At 41.8% G+C, this 18,295-nt stretch overlaps 1 protein-coding gene across 1 annotated transcript in view; it reads left to right on the top strand.

Moving 5' to 3' along the window:
- The window catches only part of cacul1 (CDK2 associated cullin domain 1), a 116,379-nt gene that overhangs the window by 61,727 nt on the left and 36,357 nt on the right, over positions 1-18,295 (top strand). The window contains 1 exon segment of the mRNA XM_038821380.1: positions 13,377-13,472. Coding sequence (XP_038677308.1) covers positions 13,377-13,472 — 96 coding nt within the window.

An 18,295-nucleotide genomic window follows, 5' to 3' on the forward strand; every position in this document is an offset into this window, starting at 1 on the left:
CGAGGAGAGGTTGAGTAGACTGGGACTGTACTCGTTGGAATTTAGAAGGATGAGGGGGAATCTTATAGCAACTTATAAAATTATGAAGGGAAAGATAGGATAGATGCGGGCAGGTTGTTTCCACTGGTGGGTGAAAGCAGAACTAGGGGGCATAGCCTCAAAATAAGGGGAAGTAGATTTAGAGCTGAGTTTAGGAGGAACTTCTTCACCGAAAGGGTTGTGAATCTATGGAATTCCTTGCCTAGTGAAGCAGTTGAGGCTCCTTCATTAAATGTTTTTAAGATAGAGATAGATAGATAGTTTTTTGAAGAAAAAAGGGATTAAGTGTTATGGTGTTCGGGCCGGAAAGTGGAGCTGAGTCCACAAAAGATCAGCCATGATCTCATTGAATGGCGGAGCAGGCTCGAGGGGCCAGATGGCCTACTCCTGCTCCTAGTTCTTATGTGCTTATGTACACGATGGCCAGGCCCGCAATCGGGGGATCAGCATTAGCTGCCGTATTGCAGAATCCCGGCCCTTATTTCCTTCACTTAGGGGACATTAGTGAACAAGGTGACAATTTTATGACAATCAATGATAGTTTCATACATTACCAGACTTTCAATCCCTAGTTTTATTAATTGAATTAAATTGCTTCAACTGCTGTAGTGGGATTAGAACTCCTGTTCCCAGAACATTAGCCTGGGTCCAAGATGATTAATTCAGTTCAATGTGTGACCTTTTGGATGGAATTGACTGCATAGTGCATGATAATTAATACTAGATACGAGGACTTACTTTTTTTTTGCTCTTCCTGTAAAGTCCTCTGGCAGTACCAGAAAGCCAAGGCTGCCGTTCTGGATCAAAGTGGCATTGGCTGGAAATTGTAACAGATAGTATTAATAATGGTGTAGGAGAGAAAAATAATGCGTAGGTTTGGGAAGTGGAACTAGATGTCTTGCAAAACCTTTGAAGCAAATTCCTATGGCAAAAATAAAAATGATGCTTGTCTCGATGTGTTCCTATTTAACCATGGTACTCAAATGATCTTGTAATCTGCTGCCTAAAGTTTTCCAACCAGGGCCCAATGGATGGAATGTAGCATAACTGAACAAACTTTTCCCTCTTACCCAGATGATAATCCACAAAATAAAATCTGAATATGTTCAGTGGGCAGAGTTCCCAACAGAAAAGAGGGGCTAATGTTTCAGTTGGGATCTTCATCAGGAGGAGTCTGGTGAAGAGTCGCACTGGAACTGTTCATTAATCTTTCTGTTGTCAGCTACTGACTGACTTCCAGCATTCAGTTTTTCTTCTTTATCTCTAATGATGAATGGAATTAATAATCTTTTATTGTCAGAAGTAGGCTTACATTAACACTGCAATGAAGTAACTGTGAAAATCCCCTAGTCGCCAAATTCCGGCGTCTGTTCACATACACTGAGGGAGAATTCAGAATGTCCAATTCACCTAACAAGCACGTCTTTCGGGACTTGTGGGAGGCAACTGGAGCACCCAGAGGAAACCCACACAGAGAATGTGCAGACTCCGCACAGTGACCCAAGCCAGGAATCGAATCTGGGACCCTGGAGCTGTGAAGCAACAGTGCTAACCACTGTGCTACTGAATTAAAATGATTGGTATGATGACTGGGATTTGGAATTGAATTGCTGCTATTTCAGGCTGGGAGTGGGGTACTCTGCTAAGGAGAGGTACTGAAAAATCTAAACCAAAGTATCATTTAAAATTACGGCCTTACTTTCTGAACATGAACAGTTGTACAGTGGAATTCGTTCCACTTCTGAAGCTGGCACGGAGATTTGGATGGTGAAGTTGACAGTCCTGAGTGCAGTGTCAAGCCAATAAAATAGAAGTGCGGCAATAGTACTGAAATTGTACAATAATTTGGTCAAGTAACGCTTTGTACTCCATTCAATCTGGCCCCTATAACTCGAGCAGGGCATTGGAACACTTATTGAGAACGGAGTCAAAAGGTTGGTCCCCACAATTGGGGAGTTAGGAATGTAGGTTAGTGAAACTGAGCCATTGGTCAACACTGGAACACTGTTTCAAGTTAAACTCTTGATTTGTAAGACCAGTATAATTGAGAAAAAACCAGTTCCAGAAAAATGGCACATATTCACTGCTCAGAATGGTCTTCTCTGTAAGTTAGTGGTAGCAAAGATTCTGGAACCATTCAATCTCTGATTAGTTGAAACATCAAACTCGGTGGACCAAATGAATGCATTCATCTGGATTTATCTTTGTGAGTTGCTACTGTTGTGAGGTCCGTAAGTTTGAAGACTGCACAAAACCGTAACAAACAGAGAAAAAAACGACTCATTACCCAGTATACTACTAATTTGATGGTAAAGTTTGTTTGCCACACTGCTGAAACATTGTACGTTGATACTGATCATATTCGGGAAATGCATTTTCAAAAATAACTTTACACTTTATAAAAATTGACTTTATTTCTAATTGGTAACATTTGTCCAGTTGAATATTTCATAGACTCCAAAATAAGTAACTGAAGAGCTTGTTGTGGTATCTAGTTAATTTCAGTTATTCTTTGTTGTAAAAATGAAATAGGAACTAGTTGTCTCTTTCTACTAAACTTCTACCACGACCATTTGTTCCAGATAGTTTGAATTCTGTTTCACAATAAGGTCTATGCAGGAAACATGTGCTCCAAAGAGCCAGCAAGTGTAAATCAGCAATTTGGAAAGTGCTCCACCATCCTGACTCCCAACAAGCTCAGTTATGAATTACATGGGGAAAAATCTGGATAGCCTGCAGCCTTGGGTTGATAAGTGGCAAATAACATTCCTGCTCCAACAAAAGAGAATCTAACCATCTCCCCATGACCTTCACCAGCATTAGTATCACTGAACTCTCATAATTAACAACCTGGAAGTCACCATTGACCAAAAACTTAACTGTACCAGCCATATAAATGCTGTGGTTGCAAGAGTAGATCAGAGACTGGGAATCTTGTAGCGAGTAACTCATCTCCTGACTCCTGAAAGCCTGTCCACCATCCACATGGCACAAGTTAGGACTGCGATGGAGTATTCTCCACTTTTCTGAATGAGTGCAGCACTTGACAACATTTCAGAAGCTTGGCATGACCCAAAACAAAGCAGCCCGCTTCATAGACGTCCCATCCACCACCTTAAGTGTTCACTTCACCAGCAGTGCACAATGGCAGCAGTGTGCATCATCTGCAAGATGCACTGCTGCAGCTCGCCAAGCCTCCTTTGACAGCACCTTCCAAACCCACAACCTCTTATCACCTAGAAGGACAAGGGCAGCAGAAGCAATGGAACACCACCAACTGCAAGTTACATACCAAACCTCACATCATCTTATCTTGTAACTATATCACCTTTCCGTTATTATTGCTTTTTCGAAATCCTGGACTCCCTCCCTAATAGCAATGTACCTAGACCAAATGCACTGTAGCAGTTCAAGACGTTGCTCATCAACACCTATCAGAGGGCAATTCGAGATGGGCAACAATTACTGGCCTTGCCAACGACACTCTCATCCCACAAATTCATTTGCAAAATAACGTTTATAACTGTCTTCAGCCTGCTGACTATTTTACAACTCCTGCCAGGTTTCCCTAATGATCTAGGCAGTGGGTGAAAACTTCATTCTCTTATTTAGTTAAAATAATATGTGGTTCTAATTACAGGTACATCACAAGTTCCCATTCGTTCCAGGGAACTTTGGCCTATCTGGAAAGTAAGCAAAGATGGAATAGCACTGGGCAGGAATAGAGCGACCTCGGACTGTAAGTCCACTCGCCCAATTTTACCCCCTCTCCCACACCATTCTCGCATGTTAAGGGGGTAAATACTAGTGTCACAGCTACGGAATGTGATTGGTGAACTTTTGTGATTGTATAACATGGGCATCGTTTAGGTTACTTCTCGTGTGGCAGCAGACTAATATCGCTGTGGTGCCGTCACCTGTCAGAAGTTAAGTAGATCTCCATTTATTGTTGAGTGACAATAAAATTGTACTGCTGTCATGAAAAATATTGATCTTAAGTGGTGCTGAATACTGAGGAAAGACTTTGACTTAATGGTTCTGACGGATGAAGTATTAAGTAGCATAGTATAGGGATCCTCTGCAGTTTTGCTTCTGAGCATGCACACTACCCGTCTTCCACCCTGGCCCTGCAGTTTTGCACAAATTCCAGACTCCCTCTAACACGATGACTTTTCTGTACATAGATTTATTCGACAGTTAAGCATATATTTGTTATCATTATTGTTTTACTTAATGTGGAATTGGATGGAACCAATGCTTTTTAGTGTGTGAATATATGGCATCATCATCCACAATCAACTTGAAATTTACCTGTTGGTTGAGAGCATACTAGAAACAGATCCCTTCCTCTGCAGGACTAAGTACTGATAGTTTTTTTTTCTGGCAACTCCTGCACTGCATGAGGCATTACTGCCTTGCCTTCATCGACAGATTAAATCAGATGACCATGATCTTATTTAATAATGGAACAGTCTTGAGGTGCTGAGTGACCTACTCCTAATTCCGAAGGTTTTTTTTAATAATCACTATTGTCACAAGTAGGCATAAATTAACATGTTACTGTGAAAAGCCCTTAGTCGCCACACTACGGTGCCTGTTTGGGAGAATTTAGCATGTCCAGATTACCATACAGCACGTCTTTCGGGACTTGTGTGAGGAAACCAGGGACCTGGAGGAAACCCAGCAGACACTGGGAGAATGTGCAGACTCCACACACACTGATCCAAGCCAGGAATCGAACCTGGGACTCTGGCACTGTGAAGCAACAGTGCTAACCACTGTGCTACCGTGCCGCCCACGTATATAACAAACGTGATTTGTGGGAGCTCGCAGTGTGGAAAATATTTGATATGGATCTCACTCACCCACACAATAGCAGCACTTACCAGGTGCCTATTTGATTCCTGCACTCCTCTGCATTACATCAGACAAAAATGTGTGCTCTGGTTGGACAGCTTGATTGTCCTGCAAAGGGAAGGTTGGATGTTTTAGCCCCCCTCAATTTTTTTACATCGTGCCCGCTTATTTTAAAACCCCTTTCAGGCATTCTAAATTTCAAAATAATTTCAATTTCCTCCAAAGCCCATGCTGCTTCAAAACTAGCCGTGCCCTGAGACAGCAGTTCCAATACAACTACAACACTGGCATCTACCAACAATGTCGAAAATTGCCCAGTTGTCCTGTCCACAAAAAAGTAGAACCAAGCAAATGACTACCCTGTCAGTTTGCACTCTATCATCAGTAAGGTGGAGAAGGGGTTGTCGACACTGCTATGCCAGTTTGTCAGCATGAACCTGCTCACTAGTGTTCTGTCATGGAATCTGTCATGGCTATTCAACTCCTGACTTTACTGTAGAGTCTTGGTCCAAACACGGACAAAAGAGGTGAGAATGACTGTAGTTGACATCAAGCCAGGATTTGACTGAGTGTGGCATCAAGGGGCCTAAGTAAAATGGAAATCAGGGAAACCTCTCCACAGATTGCAGTCCTATCTATCACAACCGTAGGACATTTCTGCAGGACTCCCTCAGACTACTGTTCAAGACCAAACCAACTTCAGCTGCTTCTTCAATGACCTTTCCTCCATCATAAAAGTTTCCATAGATATGTGAAGAGAAAGAGATTGGTAAAATGAAATGTAGGCCCCCTACAGATGGAAACAGGGAATGCATAATATGGGACAAAGAAATGGCTGAGCAATTGAATACATACTTTGGTTATGTCTTCACAAAAGAGGACACAAATCAGATACCAGAAATGTTGGAGAATGAAAGGTTTAGTGAGAGGGAAGAACTGAGGGAGATCAACATTAGTAGAGAAATGGTGCTGGGAAAACTGATAGGATTGAAGGCGAATAAATCCCCAGGGCCTGAGAATCTGCATCCCAGAGTGCTTAAGGAGGTGGCTCTGGAAATAGTGGATGCATTGGTGGTCATCTTCCAGGATTCTATATTCTGAGGAAGGATGTTCTTGCTCTCCAGGGAGTGCAGCGAAGGTTTACCAGACTGATTCCAGGGATGGCGGGTCTGTCATACAAGAAGAGATTGACTAGGTTGGGATTGTTCTCGCTGGAGTTCCGAAGAATGAGGGGGAAATCTCATAAAGACTTATAAAATTTTAACGGGACTAGACAGGGTAGATGCAGGGAAGATGTTACCAATGATGGGTGTGTCTAGAACCAGCGGTCACAGTCTGAGGATTCAGGATAAACTATTTCGGATAGATATGAGGAGACATTTCTTCATACAAAAGAGTATGAGCCTGTGGAATGCATTACCACAGGAAGTAGTTGATGCTAAAACTTTGAATATATTCAAGAGGCGGCTAGATATAGCACTTGGGGAGAATGGGTTCAAAGGCTATGGGGAAAAAGCAGGAATAGGCTATTGAGTTGGATGATCAGCCATGATCATGATGAATGGCGGAGCAGGCTCGAAGGGCCAAAAGGCCTCCGTCTGCTCCTATCTTCCATGTATCTATGTATTTATTTATAAGGTCAGAAGTGGGGATATTTGCTGATGAATACATAATGTTCAGTACCATTGATATCTCCTTAAATACTGAAGCCATCTGTGCCCACTGTCATGTGAGAGTACATTTAAGAAATGGGTGTTTATAAATGGGTGTGTATATAAGTATCTGTAGTGAGAGTACCTTTAAGAAATGGATGTGATGTCAGAGTGGGTGGAGCTGGGCTGTCTGTCAGCTTTTTACTTTTGTTTTAGAATGTTTGCTGCAGGGTGTTTTATAGTTTCGTTTTCAGTGTTGGAGCTGAAGCCAGCCCAAGCAGATGTACTGCTGTTCTCTCTGCCATCAAAAGACTATCTCTTGATCATTTGGTGAATTCAGAATTATAAATGTTTTCAGTAGTGACTTTAACTTGATATGTTTCTGATAAAGGTTTTGCTTTTAAGTCGTATGGATGTTAAAAAGGAAAGCTTAAAGGTTTACTTAGTGTTGTAGTCTTTGGGGGTTGTATTTGAATTAATGGTTTTGCTAAGATGTTCACTATGTTTTAAAAAGGTTAACTTGAGTTCATAGAATAAACATTGTTTTGCTTTAAAAAATACTTTTCCATTTCTGTTGTACCACAGCTGTAGAGTGGGCCGTGTGCTCCCCATACCACAATCTATTAAAAGTTGTGGGTCAGGTGAACTCCATGATACTCTTTGGGGTTCTCTAAACCCTGGCCCATAACACCACATGCAGTAATACCTGGACATCGTTCAGGCTTGGTCTGAGAAGTGGCAGCTAACATTTGTGCCACTCAAGTGCCAGGCAATACCATCTCCAACAAGAGAGAATCTAACCAACTCCCCATAACATTCAACCTCGTTACCATTGCTGAATTCCCCCACCATCAACATCCTGCGAGTTGCCACAGACCAGCCACATAACTTGACCAGCCGCAGAAATACTATCACAGCCTCCTGACTTCCCAAAGCCTGCCCACTGTCTACAAAGCACATGTCAGGAGCGCTATGGAATATTCTCCACTTACTGCGTGAGTACAACTCCGACAAGTTTCAAGAAAATTGACGTGATCTAAAGCAAAACAGCATGCTTGGTAACTCGCTATCCGCTAGCTATAACATTCAGCCCCCACACCACCAGTGCATGGTGGCAACATTGTGTACCATTTGCAAGATGCACTGCAGCAACTTGCTAATGCTCCTTCGACAATAGCTTCCAAGCCCTTGATATCTACCACCTAAACGAACAAGGGCAGCCGATGCATGAGAACACCACCACCTGCAAGTTTTCCTCAAAGTCTCACACAATCCAACCTTGGAACTATTTTGCACTCGTTGTCGCCAGGTCAATTCCTGGTCTTTCCTAACAGTTCTGTGGGTCTGGAACAGTTCAAGAAGGTGGCTCACCACCACCTTAACGGCGTTAGGAATGGGTATCAGATGCTGGCTTTGCCAGCGACGCTCACATTCCAGCAATACATTTTTTTCGGAAATGATTTAAAAGCCTTTGAATTCTGTACTGACAGTTTAAGCTTAATGGTCATGGCTAGTTGTGACTATCTTAAATAGCTTCTCTCAGAAAATTGTGGTGCAAAGCCGAAGCAACTTCTAGACCTAATAGTAACTAAACCAGTTGAAGTGTATCGTACATCTGTTGATATTGGTGAACATAAAACATTGAATGAAAAAGTCCACAGCTACTCATTGCTTCAATAAAAAAATTATTTAATCTATTGAAGCGAAACTCTGGAAAAAAAAAAAAAAAATTCTCTGAAATTAATTCCCTGACTCACAAAGATAATTACAAGAAACACCCAATCAACATGATTGGAATTTCCCATTAGTGAAAACCGTGCTCTGTATACATGCATAAAAGGTAATCCATAAATAGGAAGTGCTTCCCTCCCTTTCAGCAACTACAACAGTATCTGTGGCTCTCCCATAGCACTCGGATCAACAATGTAATAGTCCATGGCTTTTAAAAAATTTTACATAGGTGTATATATATATATATATATATAGTTTTCAGTGACATAAAAACAGCAGCAGATTCGAATTTCCTGTGTTGACGATCTGCCCAATCAGGGCCCAAGCTCCTCAAAGAATGGGAACTTTGATTTTAATGTTTCTGCTACTCAGTGGCAGTGTAAAAGCCAAAGAGAAGTATTTGGGAATGGTACTTGGAGAGTCAAACAGAAGAGTGGGACCAAGCCAGGGTGAACTCCGCAGTGTGCACTCCAATAGCCCATATAGGAATGTAGGGCTTGGTGAGTAGGACTGGACTAATTGGGGTGGGGAGTAGAACAGTGGAGTTCATTTCAGTCAGATGAGAGACTAACACTTTGAGGGTGCTTTAACCGCAGGAATATAAGCCACCCATACTCGTGGGCTCGGAAAACATAACTATTCGTTTTGGAGCATTTTTCAAAGCAGTGCGTTACTACTTAACATTTGTAGTTTAAAGTATTGTGTCATCATGATAGCTGTGCCTTTTTTATATTCAACATATATTGAACTTTATGTTTTTGTTTCTCCACAAATTTTGACTTTTTATTTGAGTCTTTTTTTTCAAGAATTTTTTGAGAAAAGATAAGTTTTTGGAAACAATGCAACAGAATTACCAAAATAATACATCGCAGTGAAAGCCCCACCAGAGAGTACGGGTGAAACGGGATGAAGCCATGAAAACTTGGTGAAATAGTGCACACATTCCCACACAGCACCTGTTCACAATTACCGCGAGAGTTCAGGATCATTTTTTGGCACATTACTGGGCGTGCACCAATATGTATCCCGTCTGCACTCATGCAGGAGCCAATCAGGATTCCTTATACTCTCCCTTATAAGAGAAAACAAAGAGAGTACGTGAAATCTCCAGTTCTAAAGGGGAGTAACATATATGCCGCACAACACAACACAATCCCAGCCTCAGGCCCAGGAAAGAACCAATATCATTCCAAACATATTTATACGGAGAGAGCCAGCAACAAGATGTTCGGATTATGATCAACACCTTCAGGGCCTCTCAAAAAGAACCAGAAAGGAAGAAGAGCTACAGGTACCAGAGGTAGACTGCAGGATAAAGATCAAGGGCAGCACGGTGGCACAGTGGTTAGCACTTCTGCATCACGGCGCCGAAATTCCAGGCTCGATCCTGGCTCTGGGTCACTGTCCGTGTGGAGTTTGCACATTCTCCATGTGTTTGCATGGCTTTCGCCCCCACAACCCAAAGATGTGCAGGGTAGGTGGATTGGCCATGCTAAATTGCCCCATAATTGGAAAAAATGAATTGGGTGCTCTAAATTTATTTTTAAAAAAGGATAAGGATCCAACCATGGTTTCATATCTCCCTGGCGCACGCCAATCACCTATTGATGAAGAAGAGAACAAGCTCCTCATTCAAACAAAAAAGTTTGTCCCACTAGGGCAGGGGTGGGCAAACTTTTCCGTGCAAGGGCCACATTCAGAAATTCACAATTCACAAAGGGCCGCATAGTATATTAAGTAAAATAATTACTTCACCCGGTTATGATTCTGGGCGTCTCATATAGAACATAGAACAGTACAACACAGAACAGGCCCTTCGGCCCTCGACGTTGTGCCGAGCAATGATCACCCTACTCAAGTCAACGTATCCACCCTATACCAGTAAGTAACCCAACAGCCCCCCCCCATTAACCTTAAAAAAAAAATAATTTAAAAAAAAATATAATTTTTTTTTTAAAATGACTTGGTGGGCCGCAGAAATACCTTTGGCGGGTCGCATGCGGCCCGCGGGCCGTAGTTTGCCCACCCCTGCACTAGGGGAACAGTAGGATATCAATCAAAGTACAGGACTTGGTTCAACCCCAGCCCCGTGCACCGAAGGAGCAAAGCCCAGCCTCTCAGGATGTCCCTAATAAGTGCTTTCGAGAAGGGATGTCCCAAACTCCAGGGGCGACAGGATAGCAAACACAGGACTTGACCTAACCCAGCATCCCCTGACATACAGGAATCCGTACCCCGAGGACCTCCAGTACACCCTAAAACTTACAACTCAACTGATCTTGCACCTCTCTACATCCAGGACAGTACACCTGCCCCATTTACACTAATGCAAAAAGTGATAATTTCCCCCTGCACAGCCGGGGAGATCCCATCACTGAAGAGAGAAAGAATCTTCAAAATACCCAACAATTTGGGGCCCTGGGAGGGGAGAGGGGGGGGGGGGGTGCCAATTCCCTCCCCAGTACAAGCAGGGAAACCACTGGACTAGACCAAGATTAGTAACAGCACACTTCTCACCCAGATGAAGCGAAGAAGAAAAAAATCCCTTCAGGAACAAACGTAAAAATATTAACCACCCAGCACCGTCCACCATCATAGGAAGGACTAAGAAATACAACAGCGTGACTTCAATGGAGACACGCGCACTGCTAGCATGTTGAACCCCCAACGGAGAATCCTGGCCTCCGACCCGAGGGGGCCACGTGATTTGAGTGCAGGAGCGGCTGTGTCTTCGCAGGCTCTGCTCATCTTGTAATCCGCATAATGCATGCAAAAACAAGGTGTACTGTTCCAACACGCGGGTAGATCCGAACTACAGATTTGTTATCCTGCATGTTAATCGCCAATATCCAGACGTGTGAAAATTTATGTTTTATTCTGCAGCACAATGCTTGGGGAGTCTGGCGAATACATAGATGGCTGTCAGACAGTCAGACAATTCCTTGAAGCCGCAGCTGATGTCTGCAGTTAGAAATAAGGGCAGAGTACAGATACAGTTTGGTTAAGAGTCCTTAATGGAATAAACAATAGGAATATTGAAGTAATGATTTTTGGGTCAAAGAGTTAGGTTTTAAGGTGATATTTAGAGAAGGGAAGAGAAATGTGCAGAGTTTTACAGAGGTCATTCCGGTGTTTGGAGCCTTAGCAGCTGAAAAAAAATGGAGCAGTTAAAATCCGGTATGCTCAAGAGGTCAGAATTGGAGGAGTGCAGAAATATCTGAGGGCTATAGGACGAGAGGAAATTACAGAGATCGAGACTGGTGAGGCCACAAAGGGATTTGAACAGATAGATAATAATATTTTAGGGAACGGTCAGCCAATGCAAGTGAGCAAGCATGGATGCGAATGAACAGGTTGGTGCAGGTAGGGTATGGGTGTGTGCTATTAAGAAGAGTTGGTACAGTAAGAGGGGTATCTGGAATTGGGGTATAAACCAGCCATGATCTTGGTGAATGGTGGAACGCATGTCAGGGGCTGATTAGTCTTTCCTGATCATATGTTCCTGTGGTTGGGAAGATATTCGAGGGGGGAGGGTTATTGTTCAGCTGGGTCCTTGTCACCTACCTAATTTTGAGGACTTCCTGCCAGAGGTGACATCAGATATGGGCAGGTGTACTGGACACAAATGATGGGCTGATGTATGCCAGGAAAGCTAAATCTTTGTAAACAGCACAATAAAGGATTCTTTTCACCCTACAAAAGCCGAAGAAGCATAAGCACGGTGAATATAGAGTAAAATAAAGTGAAAGGTGCTGTTATTATCTGGTCCTCACTGAGTGACTTTGCTGCTTTGCACGATAATGCATGCGTGATTCTCAGCCATGAAAGGATTTGTGTCCTTTTTGTCTCTGGTCACTAATTTTCAGATTTTTATTGTCTTTGGCCACTCTCATCGCTGTTAGCAGTTGTTTTAATCTGCTGCATTTAATTGATTGCATGAAGACCAGAGTGGCAGCTTCAAATTTTGATCTTTGAACTGGTTACATTGTGGCAAGGAGCAACAGGAGTGTCCTTCACCCTGCTGTCCTAAGTGCTAAAATGAGGATAATGGGGAGAGTTGACTCAACATGAAATGCATCTAATTGATCTTGAACATTAAGTTCACTGTATGTGGAGTCCACAAAATGTTTTGAATAATTCGCACTCAAAAGCTTTAAAAATTTTTTTTACCCCAAATTCAGTACTCCTGCTCCCCTGGTGGGGAAATATCATTCAAAGGGAGAATAGATCAGAGGTGGTACTGAATAGATCAGAGGTGGTACTGAATGCGTCAGTAGTTGTCTTGACCTTATTGCGTATGTCTCCCCAATGAAGGCACACTATCACTGAGCAAGGCTTTGTCAGTACATCTTGGAATTATTGTATAATATGGAAAGAATTTTAAGCAGCATTGTATCAAAATTAACAAAAAAAGTGAGATTCTGAAACAAAAGCACAAAATGCCGCGAGTGGACGGCTGGTTTGATGGTACCTGAAAAGATAACAGTCAGTTTTGTGTTTGGTTAAAGATTTTTTAAAAAAAAATTATTTTCTCTGCTTCACACATCTCTCTTTACAAGGATGTATTAGAGCAGCCTTTTCCAGATCGTGGAATATTCGTGTTGCTGCGACTCAGTTGGTGGCACTTGCGCCTCAAACACTGAGCTCCAGGGCCTGAACCCAAAAATGAGACGGATGTGCCACTGCAGTAAGGAGGGAGCGCTGCGCTGTTAGAGATGCAGCCTTTCAGATGAGGCGTTAAGCCAGGACTCTGTTTGCCCTATCAGAAAAATGTAAAATACATTATTTTGAAGAGCAGAGGAGTTATCCGTGATAATAATTATCCCTCAATCAACATCACAAAAAACAGATTGTCTGGCCATTAGCACATTTCTGTTGGTGGGAGCTTGATGGGTGTAAATCGACTGCCAAGTTTCTTACAGTTACAACAATGATTATATTTCAAATGTACTTCATTGGCAGCTTTAGCACATCCTGCAGATGTGAAAGGTGCTGTATAAATGACAGTCTATTTATTGTAGCACAATGGTATATTCCTGCTGCTTGCTCTGAAATGCAGATTACTTATTCTGCTGCTATTCTGCATTCTCTCTGCAGGTCAGCTCTCCGGATACATACATTGAGAGGTTTAATGCAGCACTCAGCCAGTACATGGGAGCTCTGCAGAGCATTGTGCCTCTATTCATTTACATGGTGAGTAATCGTTTAGGCAGAAATATGTTTGTAATTAACTGCTATGACAGTGGGTTGGTTTTCCTCTCTCCTAAATTGCGGCACCTTTCTTGGCTCCTCTTGAAATACCGGTTGAAATTAAAGTCTATGACTCCTCAAAGTTGCAAACTCCAGAATTCTGAAACTAGACCTCTATTTAATTCCATATAAATGACTTTGGGTTTGTTTGTTATTTTGCAGCTCAGTGGGGAATGCTACAGAAAGTGGGTTTCAATTTAAAAACATTATTAAAGAGGCACTCGTTATTGTACTTTATTTCTTAAGACTAACACTCTGGTTATGATTTTAATCCCACTGACCATTTATCCTCTTGGCAGATACAGAAGAACAGCCTTAGCCACTAATTATGTTCTCTCTCTCTTACTTGTGAAAAAGCAGCTGAACCACGTTAAATATTGATCCACAGCCTCAGATCACTCACTTTGTGAAAATCATTCTCATGGCTTGTGGCTTCCTGCAGTGACATAATGCTTTGAAGCATACACCTCGCTACAGCCTGCCCTTGAATTACACTTTAATTACAGTAAATTGCACCACATGTTGTGGACTCAGCTTCTACAAGTCTGTGGAAGCGAATTCAAACTTCCAACCATTGACTGGATGCAGAATTTAATTCTGACCTCCCCTTGAGTCTTTATTTTCATCCAAAATTGCGCGTTTCTTTAAAGTGACCACTCCCAACCGCCTGCCCTTGAATTTGTGTTGTCATCAGAGGAAAGATATTTATTCCTTTAAGCAAGATACTTTGGGGCAGAACCTTTGGCATTTTTCATGAACTAGTTGAAGGATTGCAGCCAGAAATATTCTTAATACATTTTCTAAGCCCTCTGACACCGTAAGATTAATTATTCGTCAGATACCTTATAATAAATGTCTTATTTTGACCTGAAAGTGACAAGTATTCCTTGAAGATTATTGAAACTCATTATGCATTCAGGTACAATTTCAGGTAAAATGCTAAGAAAACATAATAGTGCCCTCCCATCCTGACTGGATCATACTATTCTAAAGGAACTGTGTGTCTCTTGTCTATCTTCGAAATGCATCTTTCTCAATGCTGAATTTGTGTCTCATAGTGTTCTAGTTCAGCATGTTCCCTTAGAAGTCCTGTTTTAATGAAGTAATTATCCATTTTCTTTTAAGCTGACTCCCAGTTGTGTTAAAATAAAGCACCAAAGATGTTTACTGAAAAATTTTAACCAGATCAAGTTGGATCCACAAGTGAGAAAATAGTTCAACTAAATACAAAATACTGTCCAAATAGGAACTATTTTTGTTTTTCTTGCATCCAGCAGCAATGTTTGCTGGTTATGAGAATTACTTACAGTACTTCTGGAGTGAAGGGAATTTACCATGGGGATGATTTATGTTGCATAGGCTTTTCCAATTCATAATTTTAATGAGTATCAAGTGACTGTCTTCCAGTGAACATGGGTCCTTCTCGCTCTTCTCCTGGCCTACTTTAGAACTGCCCTAGTTCAGAACAGTAAATTGGGCCATTTGCACTGTTTTTTTTTCTCTCTACTGGGGTCCAGTTCAATTCCACTTTACAGCCTGGCCCATTCTGTCTACACTTTTTTTCCTATCTGCTACATCACCCTTTTCAATAGAATTGATATGAGTCTGGTTTAGCCCAGCCTCTGGCAATTAATTCGAACTTTCGACTGCCCTCCATATAAAGAATTTTTATCTTTTATCTCTCCTTGAGTCTTGGGGTTATCGTAATGTTATGGCCCCTTATTGCTATCTCTCTAGTCAGATCAGTGTAAAACCTGCTTCTGTAAATCTAGTAGCTGATGATTGTGACCAATCAACACTGCAGGTTGGGTGGTTATTAAGGAACCTGACTACCTCCATTAGGAGTTGACTGCTTAAGAGTTTGAGTGTCTGGAGGTGGAACATCATTGGCTGGCCCTTGATTCTAGGATGACGTCAACTCGGGGTCACCAGTTTCTTCATGGCTTTCACCCACGAAGGGTAATGGTACCCTTGATAGAGAAAACGGCATCAAAAAGGTAGATGAGCTAATCCTTGAGTTAGCCAATGGCATCACTCAAGCTTGTAACACTGCAGTACATAACAAGTAGGTGAAAACACCAGGGTTCAAGTCCCTCCCTTAATGTGAAAGACAGTCACCGTATTCTGTCTCAGCAACCATAGAACATAGAACAGTACAGCACAGAACAGGCCCTTCGGCCCTCGATGTTGTGCCGAGCAATGATCACCCTACTCAAACCCACGTATCCACCCTATACCCGTAACCCAACAACTCCCCCCCCCTTAACCTTACTATTAGGACACTACGGGCAATTTAGCATGTCCAATCCACCTAACTCGCACATCTTTGGACTGTGGGAGGAAACCGGAGCACCCGGAAGAAACCCACGCACACACGGGGAGGACGTGCAGACTCCACACAGACAGTGACCCAGCCGGGAATCGAACCTGGGACCCTGGAGCTGTGAAGCATTTATGCTAACTACCGTGCTGCCCCAGTCAGAACAACCTGTCACTATTTACTTTATTGTAACCCTTCATCATCTTAATGCTTTCTGTCAGTTTTTAATTAACTTTCTAATCCCAGTGAAAAATTCCTGACTTCTCCTGTCTTTCTTAATAACTCTAAATTGATCCTTAACAACATATTAATGAATCGGCAATGCTGCTTCCAACTTTTAGGAAAAACACCTTTTTTTTTCATCAGGTAACTGGGTGACTTGCTTTCAATCCTCAAAATACTGCTTTGAGTGACAAAGAATGGCATGGAAGAAATTATGCATCTAATTCAATTTTGGCTTCCTTGTGTGAAGCTATATTTACTCAGCCTCATTCTCGCAAAGACATTGAGATTGAGAGCTGAGTGGCTTGATAAATTCCACCTGTGTTTTGGTGCTCCAAATTTCTGTCCTAATACACAGCGACTGCAATAATCATGTGGCTCTCCTTTCTCACTACTCTTCTTCAGTATATCTGATTTAATCATCAGCTTCTGTCTTTTGCTTTCTTATTCTTTTCATACTTTTGTACATTAAAGTTCAGCAAAAATGGGCCATACTGGCTGGAACATTCCAGACCTTCATGTGCGCTGATGGCTCCCGGCTGGGCTTCCCACCAGTGAGGGATGCATTCCACGAGGAACTCCGTTGACAACGGCGGGACTAAAAGATCCCATCGCGGGCCAATGGCGGTCTGCCTCCGTCACCGCAAAACGGGCGGTGTTGCGATGAAAATCCCACCCAATGTGTTTGTTTCATAACCCTTCCATACTGTTTAATTCTACTGGAACGCAGTTTTAGAGCTAATTTTCACTAATTTTGTCTGCAAGTAGAGTCTAAAAGCAACGGAATGAAGTGCTTAGAGCTGAGCTTAATAATGAAATGTTGCTATTGTAAACTGACTGCTGGTATAGATAGCTAAGTTGTTTAATATGGTCATGGATTAGAGCAGTATAAGAGCGAAGAAGTCCTGCTGCAATTATATAGGGCCTTGCCATGACTACTGTGCACGCTTTCGGTCTCCTTCACGAGACCTGCATTGGGAATGCATCAAACGTTCATTAGATTGATTTTTGGAGTAAGGAGATTGATTTATGAGGAGAGGTGAGTAGATTAGACCTATATTCCCTGGAATTTAGAAGAATGAGAGGTTATTTCATTGAAACACATAAAGTTCTTAAGGGACCAAATGACAGAGATTCAAGACTGGCTTCTTGGGTTAAACGCAATTTTCCACCTTTATTTTGTCAGCTTCTAGTGTCTATTGGTAAGTTTCAAGTTTCAGACAAGTACAGAATTTAGAATGTTCCGACTAGCTCTGCAGCAGGCTAATCAGAATGATTGTCTTTTGCAAATACAGATTGTTGAATTCAAAATACAATGACAGCTCATAGTAATTTCTTCAAGTACACCATACAAAAGAACGGCGCCGGTTAAAATAGAATAAAATAGCGATTTTGCAAAGCAAGAGGATAGAACAGGTTGTAGAAGATAGGTTGAATTGATTCTAGAATGGCATTCCTGTTCCAATACCTAAACTTTTAAGAAGATTACTATCTATCAAGTTTTGTCCCCTTTACACCGTGATTGGTTTTAACTAATCTGTAATTCGTTTAATTCGACTGAAGTGTCTGTGTTAAATTAGAAGATGAAACATATTTCTGTAATATTCCGTTCGATGAAAAGCTTACTCAGCAAAAATTGTTTCCATGGGGTGATTCTGTGGTTACCATGGACGTGGAACTGGATCTTAACTCATCTCTCTAATACAAAGAGTCTGTCTGTCAGTTCCACCTTGCAAACGCTTGCAGTTTTCTTATCTTGTCCTTTTCACAAGCAGTCGGCTATTCCTCACTGTTATGGTTGATATAAAATAATTTAAAATCTTAGTTATTATGATTTCTTTAAATAATTTCTTCCTTTAACCCCCTTTTACCTATAATAAAAGATTAGTTTCTATCAAGGCCTAATTGGGTAGATGCTGGTCAGACGTTTCCCCTGGCGACTGGTACTAGTACAGGGTGCCATCAACTGTATACACAAGCTGTGACTCGTACAGCACTTTGAATGGACGTGGCATCATAATGGAATGGCTGGCACTTCAGTTACAGTTGAACTAAATTTTTTCAGGAAACTGACTTTCCATTTCTTTGGGTGACTTGGATTTGTTGTCTCCTCTTTTGTAATAGTCAAAGAACTATGCCTGTTAAAACTGTAAAATGATGGATACCTAATCCTACTGAACAAAACAATGGAAACACTGCTAAGGATCTATCAAAACTTTCTACA

This window comes from Scyliorhinus canicula, chromosome 16 (assembly GCF_902713615.1).
Source record: "Scyliorhinus canicula chromosome 16, sScyCan1.1, whole genome shotgun sequence".
Lineage (NCBI taxonomy): Eukaryota > Metazoa > Chordata > Chondrichthyes > Carcharhiniformes > Scyliorhinidae > Scyliorhinus > Scyliorhinus canicula.